This window comes from Petaurus breviceps, unplaced genomic scaffold, assembly GCF_028583685.1.
Source record: "Petaurus breviceps papuanus isolate PSGF00001 unplaced genomic scaffold, PetGlider_PUasm1.0 227, whole genome shotgun sequence".
NCBI lineage: Eukaryota > Metazoa > Chordata > Mammalia > Diprotodontia > Petauridae > Petaurus > Petaurus breviceps.
The window spans coordinates 5,149,630-5,169,874 of record NW_027185896.1 but is presented as its reverse complement, the minus strand read 5'-3'; the positions used below and the strand labels follow the sequence as shown (position 1 = coordinate 5,169,874).

Here is a 20,245-nt window from a genome sequence, read left to right as displayed (position 1 = left end):
AGGTTAGGATTAGGTCTTATTATTCCACTTTACAGCTAAAGAAACTGAAGACTAGAGAGAACAAGGAATCTCTCCAAAACCACAAGAATCCACCTTTCTTGAATCTTAAGACATGGCTTCCTCTGTGATACACAAGGTACTTCTGGCCCTTAGCATTACAGGAAAGGAGTGATGGGACCTGGACACCTAAGAAGAAAGCAACCTAGTCCCAGAATTTTCCCAGGAATTTTGACATACCAGGGCACCTAAGTAGCCTACTTCACAGTCCTTTCACTGCTGTACACTCCTTAATCCCATCCAGAACCTTTCTGTCCTTTCTGTGTATGAGCAGGTGCCTACCCCTGACATTTCAGGGTTCCCAGCAACACCAAATCACATGATCAGGACAGTCCGTATACTTTTGGCTAAAGAGGTGAGATCTACCTAAACATCAGGATTTGATCATTTCTTTGCTTTAACTAAATCAATAAACTGCAAGACTAACTACGTTAAGTGAGAATTCTCCCCTTATCAATTTGCCAATGATATGTCACATCTCAAGAAAGGAAATAAGGGGCCGCAAAAGGCCTGTCTTTCTGCGTCTAGACTATGCAACGCCTAAGCTATCCCAGACAGACCAGCAACTCTTCCAGTTCTAAGGACCACAGGGAACAATAATGAATTTGATAACAATAACATGGACAACAACTAATATTGATGCAGCACCTTTAACTTTTCAAATATCTCATTCAATCTTAATAATCTACTTCACAACAACCCTGTAAAGTAGGTGCTATTATTAACTCCATTTTGCAGAAAAGAAAACTAAGGCAGAGATGAAGCCCAGGGTCACTTAGGTAATAACAGGCAGGATCAGAATTCAGGTCTTCCTGACTCCAATCCAGTGTTCAATCCACTATGCCACCTAGCTGCCAGATAAGAGAATACAGGTAAAATGCTTTTAAAACTTTACAATGTATGAATGAGGAACCCACAATACAACCCCAATTCTAATCTCATGAGAATTGGGCTTCAGAGGGGAAAAGAGATTATCCAGTAGGAGGGAGTGGCCCATTAACATGTCAAAAGCATGGCGCGGCCAGGTGGCTCAGCGAGTAAGAGCACTGGCTCCAGTGTTAGGATGACCTGGATCAAATCCGGGCTCAGATACTCAGCACCACACCCAGAAATAATAACTGGCCGTGTAACCTCAAGCAAGTTACTTAACCCCAATTGCTTAAAAAAAAAAAAAAACATGTCAAAAGCTTCAGAGAGAACAGGAATAAGGCCAGTGGATCAGATGCTGGTTGTGCCTGGGGTGTCCCACACTTTGTAACCCTGTGGACCATACATATCACACCAATACTATCCAAGGGGTTTTCTTAGCAAAGATATTGGAGTGGTTGTCATTTCCTTCTCCAGAGGATTATGGCAAACAGGTTAAATGACTTGTCCGTGGTCACACAGCCAATGTATCTGAGGCCCAGTGTGAACTTCAAGTCTTCCTGACTCCAGGCCTAGCTCTGCACTCACCAAACTACCTCTTAGGATTTGATGACCAGGTTGCTGCAAATATTTGAGAGAACAATTTCAGCATAATGGTAGGGATGGAAGCCAGACTACGAGGAGCTAAAGAAAAATTAGGTAGAAACCTGAAGTAAAGGGGAGAGAGAAGGGATCCTAAATTAGGACCTCATCACCTCTACCATAATAGCCTCTTAATTGGTCTTCCATCCTGAACAAAGCTGCCAAAATAATTTTCTTCAAACCCTTGTCTAAGTTTCACGGTTCCTTATTGCCATTAAGATGAAAAAAAAAATAATACAAGCTCTTCAGTTTGTCATTCAAAGCCCTGAACACTTTGGCCTCAGTTTACCTTTCTAAATTTATCTGACACTTCTCCCTTTCACACACTCTAAATTCCACTCAAACTGCCTCCTGGGTATTGCTTTGTCATTCCACTCTCGGCTCTCCCCAAGCCTAGAAGCTTCCCCAAAAGGTTCAAATTATCTATTTATCTGTAGCAGGTCTGGGTGAAATGTAAACTCCTTTAGGGCAAGGGCCAAGGGCTGAGTTTTTGGTCTTTATATTTCTAGTCTCCAAGCAAAACAGGTGTTTAATTAGTGCTGGTAGAAGTGAACGGGAATGGAGGGAGGCTGAATAGGGATGGCTGATTTTTTGGGCAGGACTTCCAGCAGAACAATAAATTCCCAGTTCCTGGCAACTATATATAGACCAAATTTCAGTTGAATGTGCTATATAGTTGGAGAAGTAGTTGGTCATCTGTTTTAGGAGCAAGTGCTCCACCAGAACTCTAGGCACCTCATCAAGTGACAGAGGCACAGGACAAGCTGCACAGAGTAGATAACTAAGTACCTATGGGCAAATGATCAGTTTGGGGACAGTACTTACATCCCCTCCACACTAGAACATCACACTGTCTGTGGTAGAAAAGAAGTAGCTGCGAGTGAAGGTCTCCTACAAACCATGGCCACTCTAATCCAAGCCCTAAAGCTTCTCATCCCTACTTCTGTAATTGCTTGCCTCTTGTGCAAGCCATAAATCCTGCTCTAATAATTCTCATTTCTCTTTTGAATCATTCAGGAACAGTTATGTTGTGATTCTATGTTCTCTTCACATTCCACAGGGGCCTCTTCTTTCTCCTCTATCAAGTATTGGATCATTTTCCTTTGTTTTACAGTACTTATTCATAGATGTCTGACCCTGGTTTCCTTTGGGGCTGGATCCTCAAAGATCTTAGTCTCCTCCCACCATGGATGACTCATAGTCCACTGGCTCAGGTCTATGTGTCTCTCCTATACTGGTGTTCTATCTTCTCCCTCTACTCCTTAGCTCTCTGGCCCAGCATTGTGCAATGCTGGTACTACAGAGCTGTGCCCCTGTGCCTACCCCCCCTCCCCAGGCTGTTACTCCTGATGCGCTGCAAAACTTCCAAAGCTAAGAGCCCGGGCTTCCAAGGCACTGCACAGAGACCAGGGACTAGGGGATGGGGGTAGTTTTTGTTGTAAGCCAGTGCTGGGTGTGCTAGGGCAGCCTTGCTGCTGGTAGTGTGGGAGGTAGGGAGAGTTGCTGAGTGGGTTGTTTTGGGGGGGTTTTTTGTTTTTTAATCCTTCTAGAACATAGAGATGGCTGAAATTGCTTTATCTTTGGCCTACAATTTCTGTTTGGTGAGGTGTGAGAATGTGGGGATGAGATAAAATGTCTAGTCGTGCATCTTGTTGCTCATATGATTTGAAAGTCTGCCACAGGGGCGGCCAGGTGGCTCAGCAAGTACGAGCACCGGCTGCAGTGTCAGGATGACTTGGGGATCGAATCCGGGCTCAGATACTCAGCACCACACCCAGAAATAACTGGCTGTGTAACCCTTGAGCAAGTTACTTAACCCCGATTGCTTTAAAAAAAAAAGTCTGCCACAACCTCCTCAATGATGTTCTAGTCTCTCTCCTCTCAGGTCCATCACTGACACAGCTACCAAACCGATGTTCTTAAAGTGTAGGTCTAATAACCACATCATTTCTTTGCACTAGAACCTCCAGTGCAATGCCCTCTGCTTGACATTCAAAGCCCTTCAGAGCCTGGTCTTAGCTTTTACCCCTCATATACTGCTGGTCCCCTTGTCACTTCATGTATACCACATCCCATCTCCCAAGTCTATGCCTCTTCTTCCATTCTGTTCCTCACACATAGAATGCTCTTTCTCCTCACCTCTACCTCTTGGAAGGTCAAGTTTCCTTCAAAGCTCAACACAAGGGCTTGTGCTTTCAACTGGCCTTTTCTGATTCCCAAAGCATGTTCAGTTCCCTTCTCAGTTCTTCATTCCAGCCCATTCCCCCAAGTCAATCATTGTTTTGTTTCTGTATACATCTTGTATTCACTTATCTGTAAATATGCTGCATTCTCCTCTAAATGAAAGCTCCTTCGGGGCAACAACTCATTTTTGAATTTGTATTCCTTGAACCTCGTATATAGTAAATACTTCAATCAAGGCATATTAATTGCTCTAACAGGGCAGAGATGTACTACAGATGAGAATTAGACAAAAATCGGCGAGAAGCTCTCCAAACTTAAGGTCTAACAGGAAGAACAGAGACCCATCATTTGCCTATAAGAAGCCGAATTCTTATGTCTCTTGGGAATGGAATAGATTGAGGCCAAGTGAAGCTTAGGCAAAGCTGTGTCAAATACAGAGTACTTACAGTGAACAAGGGTCCTCTTCAGTAAGGTCTGATAGATAGACATTTGCAAAATGGATGAACAACATTCCTATGGCTTGTTTTGAAGTGTCTAGAAACCTATACAGAAAAAGAGAGAGCAATCAAAAGGAGTAATTGAAAGAAATGGTATACTTTCATCTCCTAAAGACAAGCACAGTATAAGGGAATTACTAGACGTAAGGAAAGCTGAGAAATGCAAAAGGTCTATAATCCCACACTAGAGAAATATTCTCACTAGGGTAGGCAGAATTTATGGTTAGCATTTTGCCAGCTTCAGATACCATCAACAACATGACATTTCACAGGCCCACAATTATTACCAGTAACTAAAATTAAAAATAATTTTTGCTCTTCCACTTGATTCATTCACAATTTTTAAAATGCTATCTATTTGCTCCATATTGAATTCCAAGAAACCTCAATTTCTTTTTTGCTTTTTTTTTTTGGCAGGGGGAAGGCAGGGCAATTAGGGTTGAATAACTTGCCCAAGGTTAAGTGACTAGTAAGTGTTAAATGTCTGATGCTAAATCTGAACTCAGGTCCTTCTGACTCCAGGACCTGTGCGCCACACCTAGCTACCCCAAAACCTCATTTTAAAGACTCAGCATTTGAGACTTGTCAGTGCAAGACTGAAACATGCACTTGATTACACACACCCCTACATCCTACAACAATCTAAGCTGTTGCCATTTAAACAATGAGTGAGTGACAGAAGAACAACAGAGGTTGCCAGACCTCTCTACATGCACAACACAGGTGTGGCTAAAATGCACAGAGGAGAATCTCTGTTTTTCTCCCACAGACACAAGATCTGAGGCTATAGGGTGACCCTGCTGGTGTTTGTAATTGCCCCTTGACTTCCCAAGCTTGTGTACCCACTGCTGTGGTTCATAATGGCCTCCAGTTGTGCCACATTTTAGAATGACAAAGGAAATGTATGAGAACTGAAGACTAGAGCACAGAATGTTAAGAGTTGTAACACATGTGAGAGAAAAAGACCATCTTTCTTGACATTCCAAAAGTCTCAGTCACTACTGTGTCTCTATGTTGCCACATTTCTTGAGAGGTGATTTTTAGTAATAAAAATGGCCCAGACAGTTTATAAGATTGTCTAGCAGAGAGTTCAGGAAATAGCACTGAGTTCAACATCAGAGAAGTACATGGTGCTGATTCTCTAAAGAATTTGACAAAGAGATGTCTTGCAGTGATTCTGTCAGAGAATTTTACCCGTGTGGAGATCGGCTCCTTTACTGGTGGCAGGGCAGATACCCAAAGAAGTGGTTTCAAAGGTTATCTCCAGGAGAATTGCCTCTTTCCTTTTAAGTGGCTCTGTGCAGCTTTCTTTAAGAAGCACAACCACTGTACCCCCAAGAGGAAAAGTTGCAGCAATATTAGTCAACCTCTGACTTAAATAACACTGAAGAATAAAAGGACCAATAGCCAAAGGGTGATATTACTATAAATTTGGAATGACAGACGATCTATAAATTATAACTATTACATATTCAAGTTCACAGACTACATCATAAGTGGATTATAACTCATTAGCCTATCAAACTCTGAGAAGTCATCAAAAGAAGAGCCTGCAGGAGGAAATCAATGAATTTGTATTATCTTATCTTCAAAAACTAGAAAGCAGAGGGATGGTGTAATAAGAAAAAGAGTTTTTTTTTTTTTAAATACCAGGAGAAAAAGACTCTCTTTTATCTTTCATATTCCCCTGATGTTTGACTCTATAAAAGGCTTCAAGGTATTTTATGTTCCATGTTAGTGATAACTCTTCTTTTTTCACAAAATGAGCAGCTCACACACATAAAAGCATTCTAAAGCCATTAATACTTAAAACTTACCATATCCTCCATGGGCGCCTTTCATGCTTTGGTTCTCTGAAGCGTTTGACTGAAAGAAAGGTAAAGACAGTCACTATGGATTTGCCAAGAAACAACATAAAGATGTATGATTAGAACACTAAGTGTATTCACAAGACTTGAATTAAAGTCTTTATAAGAAGTCTTTACTTGAACATGTCACAATAAGAAATATCTAACAAAAAGTATATATGCTTTTTAGTAGTGTCTACTACCCTAATGGATTTATAGAATATACAATTTTGAGGCAGAGTCAAGATGGCAGAATAGAAGGAAACAGTACAGTAAACTAGGCTCCACAAACTTCTCCAACAGATCTAGAAAATATAGCATCTGGAATCCTAGTGGAGAAATCTAGAAAAAAATTAGCAAATCACTTATCTAGGCCAGTTCAGCATAGGGAAAAAGACAGGGAGATCTGTGGTCACTGGAAACAGAACTACACAAAAGCAAACTGCATTGGGAACACTCCACTGACCAGGGAGAGGCTATGCCAAAGGGCAAGAAAAGGTACCGGACTAGTGCTGGGGCATCTCCAGACTAACACTGGTCTGGAGATGCTCCAACATGCCATAGGGAAAGATGCTGACTGGTAGCTTTGCTCCCCACAGTTCCAGGTCACAACTGCAAGTCAGACTGAGAAGCGGACCTGCACAGGGAAGTAGAGTTCTCAAGTGGGGACAACTTGGATGGTACACTGAGAAAAGAGGAAGTTTGGAAGCCAGCACCTGCAGCAGGGTGGCTCACACTCCAGGTACTGAGCAAGGGTCTGATTTAAAGCACCTAGCAAAGGGATTGTAATGGGACAAAAGGAAAGGAGGCAGAAAAGAGTAAAATGATGCCACAGAAAGGGGCATAAAAACATACTATGGTAGAGGGAAAGGAGGGAGGAAGAGGAGTATCGTATGAAATTTACTCTCATTAGTTTGGGTTCAAGGAGAGAATGACATATTTTGTTAAGTATAACAATCTACTGTGCCCTACAGGCAGTGGGAGGGGAAAGGGGGAAAAGGGGGGGGGTTAGAAGGGAGGGAAGAAGTAGTAAGGGGAAAGGGTTAGTAAAGGGGGGGTGCACAGGGAGGGAATACTGAGGGAGAAGGTGGTCAAAAGGAAAACTTTTTTTTTTTTTAAAGCAATTGGGGTTAAGTAACTTGCTCAAGGTTAAACGGCCAGTTATTTCTGGGTGTGGTGTTAAGTATATGAGCCCGGATTCGATTCCCCAGGTCATCCCGACACTGGAGCCGGTGCTCTTACTCGCTGAGCCACCTGGCCAACCCTAAGCAATTGGGGTTAAGTAACTTGCTCAAGGTTACACGGCCAGGTGTTTCTGGGTGGATGCTAAGTGTCTGAGCCCAGATTCGATCCCCCAGGTCATCCCGACACTGGGGTCGGTGATCTTACTCACTGTGCTACCTGGCCGCCCCAAAAGGAAAACTCTTAAGGAGGTGAAGAGAGAAGGAAGAAACAAAAACATTAACAGGGGAGGGAATAGGATGGAGGAAAAGACACAGACAGTAATCATAACTGTGAATGTGAATGGGATGAACTCTCCCATAAAACAGGTGGATAGCAGAATGGATTAAAAACCACAATCCTACAATATGATGTCTACAAGAAACACATTTGAAACAGGGGGATACACACAGGGTAAAGGTAAAAGGCTGGAGTAGAATATATTATGCTTCAGCTAAAGTAAAAAAAGGAAGGGTAGCAATCCTTATCTTCGATAAAACAAAAGCAAAAATAGATCTAATTAAAAGAGATAAGGAAGGAAACTATATCCTGCTAAAATGCACCACTGAGAATGAAGCAATATCATTATTAAACATATATGCACCAAGCTGTATAGCATCCAAATTCCTAGAGGAGTAGTTAAGGGGATTAGAGGAAGAAATAGCAAAACTATACTAGTGGGGGACCTCAATTTCCCCATCTCTGAACTTGATAAATCTAACCTCAAAATAAACAAGAAAGAAGTTAAGGAGGTGAATAGAATTTTAGAGAAGGTAGACCTCCGGAGAAAATCGAATGGGGATAAAAAGGAATATACCTTCTTCTCGGCGGTATATGGCACATACACAAAAAATCAACCACATACTAGGGCATAACAACCTCACAATTCAGTGCAGAAAGGCAGAAATATTAAATGCATCATTAAAAGCATCTAGCCTGCAGAGAAATAATCAAAACAGACGGTCCAGACCAAGGGCAAATCTACAATTTTGCCACTCTGAACCAAGAGAACTTTCCAGTTAGCTGACAGAGGCAGGATCCAGAAGCAGTCTACTATTGAGCCCACGCTAGGAACTTGCTAGAGCTCAGACTTTGCAGGATGTTGCAGTAAGACTTTGCCCTGGGTCAGACCACCCTGGGAACACTGAAAGATGCTGAAAAAATCCCAACTTGTCCCTGAGATGCTGGAATAATACAATACTCAATCCCAGAAAAAGCAACAAGAGGAGCAGCCCGGACTTTCCTCCTCCTCCTGTGGTGAAGCCCCAACCCTACCATCAAATTTGAGGTCAGGAGGTGGGCTGAAAAAGTGTGTGTGGGGAGGAGGGGGCGGGGGACCAGGGAGGCTCCTGGGCTATTACAGTGATTGGGATTATCAAGACACAAAGGAAGAATAAAATAATGACAAAACATCTACAATCAATGCCTCAGACAAATAAGAGCTTGGACACACACTTGACTAGGATTCCTAGGAGATGAAATAAGAGTTGGAAAAAAAAAAGTTTTTAAATGGTTTTACAAATATGAGGAAAAATTGTAAAAGAAATGAAAGCTATGGAAAAAAGAATCAGAAAGGGAATTAACAGCTTGGCACAAGAGGTTCAAAATTTTTTCTAAGAAACAAACTCTCTGAAAATTAGAATGGACAAAATAGAAGCTAATGACTCCATGAGGTAACAAGAAATGTAAAAACAAAGTCTAAAGGCTGAGGAAAAAAATAGAAGAAAATGTAAAGTATCTTATGTGACATAGAAAACAAATCAGTGAGAAAAAAGTTAGGAATCACTGGACTATCTGAATGCCCTGACCTTCCCTGCACCCCCAAAAAGAGCCTAGACATCGTATTTTTTTTCTTTTTTACTTTTTGGAGGGAGGAAGTGTAATAAGAATGTAAATTTTAAAGATCTTCCCTGCCCCTAGGCTAATGTGCACCTGAAGCCTGGGGTGGGGGAGGCTTGTTTTTCAGTAGATACTCCTTGATTGGCCAGTGAGTCCATGAGGTTGTTACATTCTCTGAGCCAGGAGAAGGCTATATAAGCCCTGATGTGTAGCTTTGTTTTGGGACTCACTTTGAGAAGTGTTCTGTGATTTGATCTGAATTCTGGGAAGCCGTTGTTGAGAGTCCCCCGGCTTTGAAAAACCCAGAATGTGGAAACCCAGATGTTGACTGGGTATGGATGTAATGGTTGGACAGTTTGGAAATCTGTCTACTTGATGTTTCTGTCTTGATAATTATGCCTGTATACTTTGAGGTTCAGGGTGCTGACCTTTTCTCCTGAACAAGGTAAACGATGTATGTCTGACTGATTAAAGTAAGCTTGTTAACCCATTTTGAGTTGCTTTCCTTTAACAAAGCAGATCCAAGAACCTGTATGGGCAGCAAACCCTGAGGACGAGCTTGAGGTGCTTGCTGCTACAGGAAGGCAGGTCAATTGGGGTTAAGTGACTTGCTGGTTAGTAAGTATTAAGTGTCTGAGGCTGGATTTGAACTCAGGTCCTCCTGACTCCAGGGTTAGTGCTCTATTCACTGTGCCACCTAGCTGCCCGTAGACATCATATTTTAAGAAATCTCAAAATAAAACTGTTCAGATCTTTTAGAACCAGAGGGCAAAGTGGAAACAGAACCCATCAGTCACTTCCTTTAAGAAACCCCAAAAAGAAAACTCCCAGGAACATTCCAGGTCAAAGAAAAAAAATACTCAAGGAACCAATCAAGATTACACACAATTTGTTCCAGCCTGAGACACTTAACACCCACACAAAAAAATACTAGCCATGTAACCTTGGGCAAGTTACTTAACCCCAAATTGCCCTCCAAAAAGCCAAAAAAAAAAAAAAAGATTACACACAATTTAGCAGTCATCCAATTTTTCAGAAAGCAAAGCATACAGACTTACAGTTAAGAATAACCTACCTAGCAAAAACTGAGTATAATGCTAGTGGTGGAAAAGCGGATCTTTAATAAAATACAGAACTCTTAAGTATTCCTGACAGAAACACCAGAGCTGTCTAGGAACTCTGAAGTTCAAACATCGGAGTAAAGAGAAACATAAAAACATGAATGGACAATGATAAAGGATTAAACAAGGATAAACTGCTTACAATCAAATATAGGGGAGATGTGTCCCCTCTGATCCTCAGGGGCTATAAAGAGTATCTAATTGGATATGGCCTGGGAGTGGTTCTGTTAGGGCTTGATGATATTAAGAAAATAATGGAAAGAGAGAAAAAGAAGAATACACTGGGGGTGGGAGGTGGGGAAAGGAGAGGGAAGATTAGGGGAAATTATCTCACATAATGAGGGTGTACAAGACATCTATACCAACAAGGAGAAGGAGTAACAAGGGATGGCTGACACATGAACCTTACTCTCTCCTGAACTGGTCAAAAGGACTTTTTCCCCTGTGGCATTATACTCAGTTTTATCAGGCAAGTTTTTCTTGGCTATATATAAGCTCATATCTTCTGCCATCTGGAATACTGTGTTCCAAGTTATCTGATCCTTTATTGCAGCAGCTACAAAATAGTAGAGATACACACATGCACGCACACACACGCACACACACACACACACACACACACACACACACACACACACACACCCCCAGAATTGGGTATAAAACCACAGTTTACTCAACAGAGAAATAGATGGTAAAGAAAAGAAGGGAAATCCTAAGGGAGGGAGTAGTCCTAACCATAATAAATGCTAAGGATGTACAAAAATACGTATAGCTCTTTTATAGGAGGCAAAGGAAAATAATTTGATGGTGGTGCCCATAAATTGGAGAACAGATAAACAAATTGGTAGGTAAATGTGATGGATTATCATACTAAACTCTTATTAGCATAATGACCAATTAAGACTCCAAAGGACTAATGATGAAACATGTTACCCACATCCTGATAGAGGTGAAAGATTCAGAATGCAGAATGAAAAATATTTTTCTGGACATGGCCAATGTGGAAGTTTGTTTTGTAGGACTATACACATAATGGGTTTTGGTTTTTTTATGTTCTCAATTGGTGGTGGGGTGGGGGGGAGTGAGAAGGTGGATTTTGGCTGATTAAAACAAATTTCAAAACAAACTTTTACAAAGAATACAGAATTCCAAATAAAAAAAATGAAGGCAAAAAAAGAAAATTGAAAAAAAATTTAACTAAAAAAAAATTGTGTGATTTTGCATTGCATCACTCACTATAGATTTCAACTCCCCACCCCCCTTATAACTCAGCAGATAGTACTTAAGAGTTGCTGTGGTAAAAAAAAAAAATTAATCATCCTTTGGCCAATGTTGTAACAAGCCTCTCTAAACTTACCTAAAATGAGCCTTAAGCAACAGTACAACCTGAAGGCTTTCCAACTTGTAGGACCTTCCAAAACTTATATTTAGCTAATATAACCTTGAGAAAGATGTCACCCTGCCATGATGAAGCATCAGAATAACACTTCAATTGAAGAACTTTGCATAATATGGGAAACTAACATCTCCCTTTTCCTTAAGGCAAGGCATGCAATGTAATAAAAGCTGAATAAAACCTAAGGTACTGGGGCTAGTAGAGCAAATAATAATAGCTCACATTTATATAGTGCTTTAAGGCTTATAAAGTATTTTCCTTATAACAACCTTGTGAAGTAGGTAATATAAACAGTTTTATTCCTATTTTACAGATGAATAAACATTCAGAGTGATTTGCTCAGGGTCAAGGAGTACTGGAGCTTGGGTTCAAATCTAGTTCTTCTAACACTATATTATACCCCACAGAAGAACAACTTCTAACTTCTGAATGTCTTCTAAAGACAAGTATCTCTATATTAGCCCAGAAGAGGTAACAGAAACATAAAATTCAATAGCAAGAAATCTAAACACAGCTCACAAGGAGTCATCAATGGGTCCTTGCTTGGGAAGTCAAAGCAATAATACCTTTACTGTGGCAGATCAGACTACAAAAAAGAAAATTCACTTTGTACTCACTTTGCCAGGCAAAATATTTCTTCATTAGTTGCCTTCAATAGAAAATATCACGAGTGGTGAGAATACTGCTTCCCCACAAAAAAATAAAGTAGTGGGAAAGACACCAACACAATTCTATAGAAGATGAGTGTTCCTATCTGTTACAATTAACAAACAACTTCTGCTTTGCCTACTACTTCCTAGTGGAGAGCAGGAGACCCAGGCAGAGCTGGCGCCACCTCGACCAAGAGGCTGCCCAACATACTGCTTGCAGGAACACCAGAGGTCAGAAAGACCACACTAGGTAAAGAACTGGCCTCAAAGAACAGAACTGACATACGTTAATGTGGGTGATTTAGCACAAGGAGGACAGTTATATGATGTCTTTGATAAAGAATATGAATGTCCCATTTTGGATGAAGATAGATGAGTTGATGAGTTAGAAAATAAAATGAAAGAAGGTGAAGTTATTGTCGATTGCCATGGCTGTGACTTCATCCCTGAAGGATGGTTTCATGTAGTTTTTGTGCTTCAAACAAATAATTCTGTATTACATATAAGACTTGAAAAGAGGGGAAACAGTGTAAAGAAACTGCAGGACAATATTCAGTGTGAAATTTTCCAAATTCTTTATGAAGAAGCTATGGCCTCCTAAAACCATGAAATAGTACACTGGCTGCCCAGCAATGTACCAGAAGAACTAGAGAATAATTTAGAACAGATAATGAAATTAATTGAGCAGTGGATAAAAGATAATAATTGAACCTTGAGGGCAAAGCATGGACTTTCAAGGTTTTCTATACGATGATTAAAATTTTTCTTAACAATCTCTCCCCTTGCCCATGCAATAGAAATTAAGACAACATAAAACAAATTTTACTATCTAGGATTGTGTCGTAGAAGTAGCAGGGGGACAATATATAAAGCTGAGTTATGACCAAACTTTTTTTCTCCATGAGAAAACTGAAAAGCCCCAAATAAAATATTAAAGACTTTTTTAAGTTTAGGAACAGTCAGCATTCTCATTTATTTTGGTTAACTGCTAAAGAATAAGCAAATTTGAGAAAATAGGAAATCTTTTAATACTTGACATGAAAAAGAAAATGAAGGCCAGGAAGAAATGGTGACATAAATAAGAATCTAAGGATAACGCTATAAACATTACATTAAGTGCTGAAAAAAAAGAAAGAACTTCTGGCAGATTCATGAGCTGCTAATCATAGCGCAGAAAGAAGAGAGGGACATGGCTGGGAGAAAGCAGCTTCCAGAACCAATCAATGCTAGCTACTTCTCCACAAAAAACTAACCTACTGGGCTGTCACAATTTTTTGATTGGGAAATAATGGAAAAAAGCAGAATTCTACAATGGCCTTTTAACTGCCAGTGTATTAACAAAAGCAGATACTGTGATAAGGACCAAGAATACGAAGAAAGGACAAAACACAGTCCCTGCCATCAAGAAACTCACATTCTAAAAGTGGAGAAACATGCAAAAATCCATATTGTAGATGGAAGGTAAGTTAAAAGAGATGGCACGGAGAGCAACAGCAAGAAAAATTAAATCCTGCTTCTGCAGGGAACCTAAGTCTTGAAGGAAGCAGGGGGAGCCACGAGGGGAGGGAAAGCATTCCAGAAATGGGGCATAGCCAAGAGAAGAGACACAGAGGACAGAGATGGAACATCATGTTTCAGAAACAAAATGAAAAGCCAGTGTCACTGAATTTAGAGTTCATGGAAAGAAATAAAGATTGGAGTGGCAAAATGGAGCCAGGTTGTGAAAGGCTTTAAAAAAGCCAGAGAGAATTTTGTATATTTGATTGTGGAGCTAATGGAAAGCCACTGAAGTTTACTGAGGAGAAGAGGGACATGGTCATGTACTTTAGAAAGATGAATTTAGCTGAATGGAGGAGGATGGACTGGAGTGAGGAAGAGACTTGAGGCAGAAAGACCAACCAGCAGACTACTGCAATAGATCAGGTGAGAGATGATAAGGGCCTCCACTAGGGCAGTGGCTACCTGAGAGGGAGGGAAGGAGAAGTAAGAGATACATTGTGAAAGGAGAAAGGCCAAGACCTGACAAAAGAATGGCTATGTAGGGTAAGCAAAAGTGGGAAATAGAGAGTAATATCTAGGTTGCAAACCTGGGTGGACTGGGAAGATGGTGACAATAACAGAGAAATTAGGAAGAGGAGAGGGAAAGATAATGAGTTTAGTTTTGGACATGTCGAGGATGTTTACAGGACATTCAATTTGAAATGTTCAATAGGAGAGAGATCAGGGCTGGATAAGTGGATCTCAGAATCTTTTACATAGAGATGATAATTAAATCCATGGGAGCTGATGAAATGATCAAGCAAGAAGGAAAAAAAGTGAGAAGGCCAAAGACAGACCCTTGGAGGGAGGGGAGAAAAGCTACCTGTAGTTAGTGGTCATGAGGAAGAAGATCCAGCAAAGGAGGGTGAAAAGGAGCAGTCAGACAGGTAGAAGTGGGAGACAGCAGTGTCACTAAAACCTGGAGAGGAGAGAATATACAGAAAAGTGATCAGAAGAGTCAAAGATTACAGAGAAATCAAGAAAGTGAAAAGAGAGGAAGTGAAAACAATTTCTGGACAGCATTTTCAGGCTGATAGCTAGGGGAGATTGGATCAAATGAAGGTTTTTTAAGGACAAAGGAGTCATGAACATGTTTGTAGGCAGCAGGGAAGTAGCCAGTGGACGGAAAGAGGTTGAAGATTAGTGAGAAAATAGTGGGGAGAGAGGGGTGATCTGATGGAGAAGATGAGATGGAATGGGATCAAGGGTGCCTGTGGAGGGGTTTGTCCTGGCAAGGAAAAGGTCCACTTCTTCACATGAGATAGGATCAGGAAGATTAGGTGACTTGCTCATGGTCACAGAGCAGATAAATACTGAAGGAAAGATCTGAATTCAGGTTTTTGTAAGATTTATTATGAATAATACCTACCAAGCTACCAGCACAGAGTCAATGGGAGGAAGCTACCCTTTCAACAAGTTTTCAAATATATCTCTTTACTTATTTGGGGGTATCAACTCAGCCTCTGAGATCTCTCCCAACTCTAAAATTCTCTTATTTTATGACTAGATGACCATCCTAACTTAAATCTAAGTTGTTCTGTCATTAGCAGAGCAAAAGTCATTCTCCTTTGCAGAGAAAAAAAAACAGCAAAATCAGAACAGGGTAGCTATCTTCTTTCTGTCTCTATTTATCTCATCAGTTATCATTGGTGCAGTCACAGAGAAAGTCCTCACTTTTACCTTACATCCCTCCCCCCCAATATTGCTTAAAACCCTTTTTGTTGGCCTTAACTTCCCTCACTAGTCTCATCTGGAACTTTAGCACTCCTGACACTATTGCTAAGATCTGTACATTTTTAAAAATCTAAGTTAGTTAGCAAGTTCCCTGTACATCCACATCAGAGGATGTCTCCTCAGGCAAATCATTCGCCTTTCTTACTCCCTGCAATTGTTGCCATGGATGTATTTTCAGGATTTCATTTTGAGCATCTCCCATCCCTCCTACACTGACTTCCTCCTGTAGTATTTTTAGTCTATGTGACCCTACCTAACTTTCCTTTGAACTAGTTTGCCAAGATGTCCACCAAGTGTCCTTCCTGCAAGAGTCCCCAAGAAACTAGGGGCTGTTTTATCAAGCTACTTCCTAATTCTCAGTAAGGCACTTATGCCTGGATAAAGGTCTGGGGATAGATGGATAGATAGATATATGTGCTGTGTTGTTTTGTTTGGGGTCACAAGTTACCAGGATCTGGAAACTTACCAAACACCTAACAAGTTTTTCTAGTAGCTCCCTTTTGATTTGGCACAACAGCTGCTAAAAAATTAATGCTTCCCCTCTATGGCTGTTCATGGACTTAGGGGAAAAAATTACATCTTTATTTTCGCTAACCTCTAACTGAAATCGAGCATTTTCTTCAACTATGATTTAAAAAACAAAACAAACCATTATTCTGAGAAGAGGTCCATAGACTTCATCAGATTGCCAAAGGGTTCCATGTCACAAAAAAGGTTAAGAACTTCTGATCTAAATGATCATTTGGGTCCTCCTACCTCTGACATTGGAGGATTTTAATCTGACATCTACCTCTCTCAGTTCATATGCAATAGTTTCACTGGGTAAATAATCTAGCTAAAGTCAATCCAATTATTCATTTATCCCTCCAACCAGCCTTCCTTTCAAATATAGGGCAAATCTACCTGCTCAACCCAAAAGCTGTTGACTTGAACTGAATGTATTGCTGCAGACTCCAAAAAGTTCTGCCATACACCTGACCCAGAACCTCTCAGGAGGCCCTTGACATTTTCCAAAGATGCCCGTCCAAAGCTGAGAGGCTTATTAGGAAGCTAAGACACCCCACCCTCTCCAACTCTCCATTCAAAGGTCAATTTCTCTGGCGATTTAGAAGAAACAAGAGAGAGAAGCCACATCCTCTTTCACCTTTTCAGTAAAGCACCAATATCATACTATTCATGCAAAGGGGGCTATAGAGATGATGAGAAAGACAACAAATGCAGGAGAGTTATACCTGGTAACTCTTGTTAGGTCTATTAAAAGCTGCAGTTCTGGCTAACCCTATGCTAGTCAATGAATACTATATTAGTTTGACACTCATTTACCCAGTTAAAACAACTCTACTCTGCAGCTGGCAGACTGGCATCTGCTTCCAGTCTCACTCAGCCAAGAAGACTATAAACAAGTAGCTGTAAATGCCTGCCTCACAGGACTGCCATGAGGTAAATCCTCTGCAAACCCAAAGCGCTAAAGAAATGTGAGCTATCATAATAACGTGGCAGGCAATTCCAGCACTTAAATTCTGTGTCAGGCCAGACACAGTTATACTCTCACATGATGTCCTCCTTTACTTTGCACTGATGTTGTAACTTCAAGAAACACCTAATAAGCTTTTCTAGAAGCTCCCTTTTGATTTGTCAAAACAGCTGTTACAAATGCAATGCTTTATTACTTCCTCTACTTTTGGCAGGAAAATAGCTCCACCAGAAGGCGGGATGAGAGGCATTCTGTCCCTGTGCCAGCTGTGTGACCTGTTTCCTAAATTCCTCACCTGTTTCTTCCTTCCATTCAGGCAGTCTGTCTCCAGTGACAGCAATCACTTTTGTTTCCACCTCTATTAACTTTCACCCAAATATTCTCCCCTTGTTTCTGAATAAACTTGCTTAGTATACTGTGCCAGTAATATTCCTTGTACCCTTCCAGAGCCACAGTCACGGGCTTTGTCCCATCAAGTGTCAGTGATACTTATGAGGTAAAATTTGTCTCCCTGTGTTAGAATCTCTAGGTTCTCTTGTTTATTGTCTAAACTTTGGGCATCTGAGACCACCATTTTTACTACTGAATCTTTTCTTGGATTGTCTCCCATAAACCTCTGTCTCACAACTGCTTTTCATCTTCCCTTTTTAAAAGCCTTTTTCTCTTAGGCAATCCTGGGATTCAAGAGAGTCCTTTCTTCAAGTGTCCTTTTCCCCCAGAAAGATTATTACACCCTCCTCAATTTTGTTAATGAAGAAGCTCAGGTCCAGAAAGGAGAAGCACCTTGCTCCAAGTGACCAAGGTGAAGAAAGGAGCTGGGACTGGAACCTCATTCCACACCCTCTAACATTCTGTGATTGGGTTCTGGGAGGTTCACTACCATAACAAGCCTGTGAAGAGATAAATGATGTTGTTGCTGTGTGGAATGTGGAGAAGAGGAGTTGCATGAAAGATGGTTTTAACTTTTTCAGTAAAGTGGAGGCAGTCCTCTTATGAGAGGGTTGATGAAGGAAGTATTATGAAGGATTCAAGGAGAAAAGACAAGTTTTGGAATACAAGCTATGCAAAGTATGAGTTAAAGTCAAACAGAGAAGAATGAAGGAATAGCTGTAAGAGCAAAATCAAGATTAGGAACATAAGGGCAGCTAGGTGGTGCAGTGAATGGAGGCCCTGGAGTCAGAAAGACCGGAGTTAAAATTCTACCTCAGACACTTGACACACTTACTAGCTGTGTGACCTTCGGCAAGTCACTTAACCCCAACTGCCTTGTCTCCCCACTTCCAAAAAAAAGATTAGGAACATAAATTTGCAGTAGAATCCAACAGAAGCCAAGAAGATGGAAGGTAGGGACGTGGTTTGGTAAGGTGTGAACAATTCTGCAAGGTAATAAGGTAAATGGTAGTAGACAGAACTCTGGACCTGGAGTCACAAAGACCTAAGTTCATGTCTGGCCTCAGACACTTTTAATTGACTGTGACCCTGGTTGAGCAAGCCACTTAATCTCTGCCTCAATTTCCTCATCTGTAGAGATAATAATAGTACCTACCACCTAGCATTGCTGGAGAACAAAATGAAATCATATTTGTAAAGCACTTTGCAAACTTTAAAGTGCTATATAAATGCTAGCTATTATTCCAGTCCTGGCTCTACCTAAAACTTGCTGTTGTTATTGAGTTGTTCAGTCATGTCCAATTCTTCATGACCCCATGGACCATAACACACCAGTGGGGTGGGGTTTTCTTGTCAAAAAATAGTTTGCCATTTCCTTTTCCAGCAGATCAGGGCAAACAGGGTTAAGGGACTTGCCCAAGGTCACACAACTAGTTAAGTGTCTGAAGCCACAACTGAACTCAGGTCTTCCTGACTCCAGGCCCAGACTTCTATCTACTGAGTCACCTACCTGCCTAACTAAAACTTTGGGGGGGGGGGAAAGAACCACTGGGCCTCAGGCTTACTCCACCTGCCAATAAAAGGAGGGGGTTGAACTAGATGATCCCTAAAATCCCTTCGAAAAGTACCTTCTCTACCAGCATCAAAGCCTGGTTCTTCCAACAGAAAGAGCACTAAATCTCAAAGGATCAAAGAGTTAAAAACTAGAACAGATCTTAGAAATAATCTAGTTTAACCTCTTCACCTTACAGATGAAGAAACCAAAGACCAGAGAAGTTAAGTGACTTGTACAAGGTCATGTGTCAGAGCTCTAGGGAACCCAAGTTCTATGACTCCAAATCTAGCACTCTTTCCACTGTATAACAATAGGCTCCAACTTAACACAGAAAAGCTTCAGATCCAAAGACCTGGCAAAGATTAGACACTCAATTCAATAGGCATTTATTAAATACTTACTACAAGCATACACAAACAAAATTCTAAAAGCTCCTGCCCTCAAGAAGTTACATCCTACTGGGAGAATACAACAGGAAACATATTTACAGTGACATGTGAATTATTTGAAATGAAGTAAAATAATAAAACTTATTAGCATTCAATAAACCTTGAGACTTTTTACATCTTCTATTAAAAATGTTATTTTTAATATGTAGCACGGAAACCATTCATTTCTGAATTTCTGTTTTGTGTATTTAAAAAACTTTTAATGATCCTCTTTTTTTGGGCATCACTGTGGCTAACTCCTCCTCTTAAAGGTCTTCCACCAACTGAGAAGACAAAAAAAGAAACCTCTTGTAAGAACCTCTTGCACTTTTGGGTGGGATGGCCAGCACTTCTTGCTCTCACCCTGGCTCACATAAGTTCTTGTACTAATTCCTGCCCCCTCTTTCCAAAAGCAAAGTCAAGCAAATTGTCAAGCAAAACAAACCAGTCAGTAACCACATCCAAACAAACGTGAGTGCACCCTTTCTGCCACGAGGTGACACCCTTCATCAGAAGTCCTCCCCAAACACGCATTGTTCAGAGCTCTGAATCCTTCCAGAGCTGCTTTTCTTTACAATGCTCTTGCCCTTGTGTGAACTACTCGCTTCACTCTGCTTTAGTTCACACTACTCAGGAATCTCTGCAATTGTCTTATTATTTGTCACAGCACAAGAATATTCTATCACATTAATATACCACAATTTGTTCGGCCATTCCTCAATTGAGGGGCACTCCACCCCCCGAGATTTTAGGTTTTTTGCTTGTTTTTCCCCCTTTTAATCTCCCTTTCAGAATAAACTGGTT

The 20,245-nt window shown here is 40.8% G+C and overlaps 1 protein-coding gene and 1 pseudogene across 1 annotated transcript in view; one reads left to right on the top strand and one right to left on the bottom strand.

Annotated features, from left to right (window-relative positions):
* The window catches only part of STIMATE (STIM activating enhancer), an 81,361-nt gene that overhangs the window by 34,522 nt on the left and 26,594 nt on the right, over nt 1-20,245 (bottom strand). The window contains exons 2-3 of the mRNA XM_069095486.1: nt 6,065-6,113; nt 4,197-4,292 (exon numbers count right to left, since the gene is read on the bottom strand). Of these exons, the coding sequence (XP_068951587.1) occupies nt 4,197-4,292; nt 6,065-6,113 (145 nt within the window). The remainder of the gene's footprint in view (nt 1-4,196; nt 4,293-6,064; nt 6,114-20,245) is intronic.
* On the top strand, nt 11,195-18,284 carry LOC138166970 (adenylate kinase isoenzyme 6-like; annotated as a pseudogene).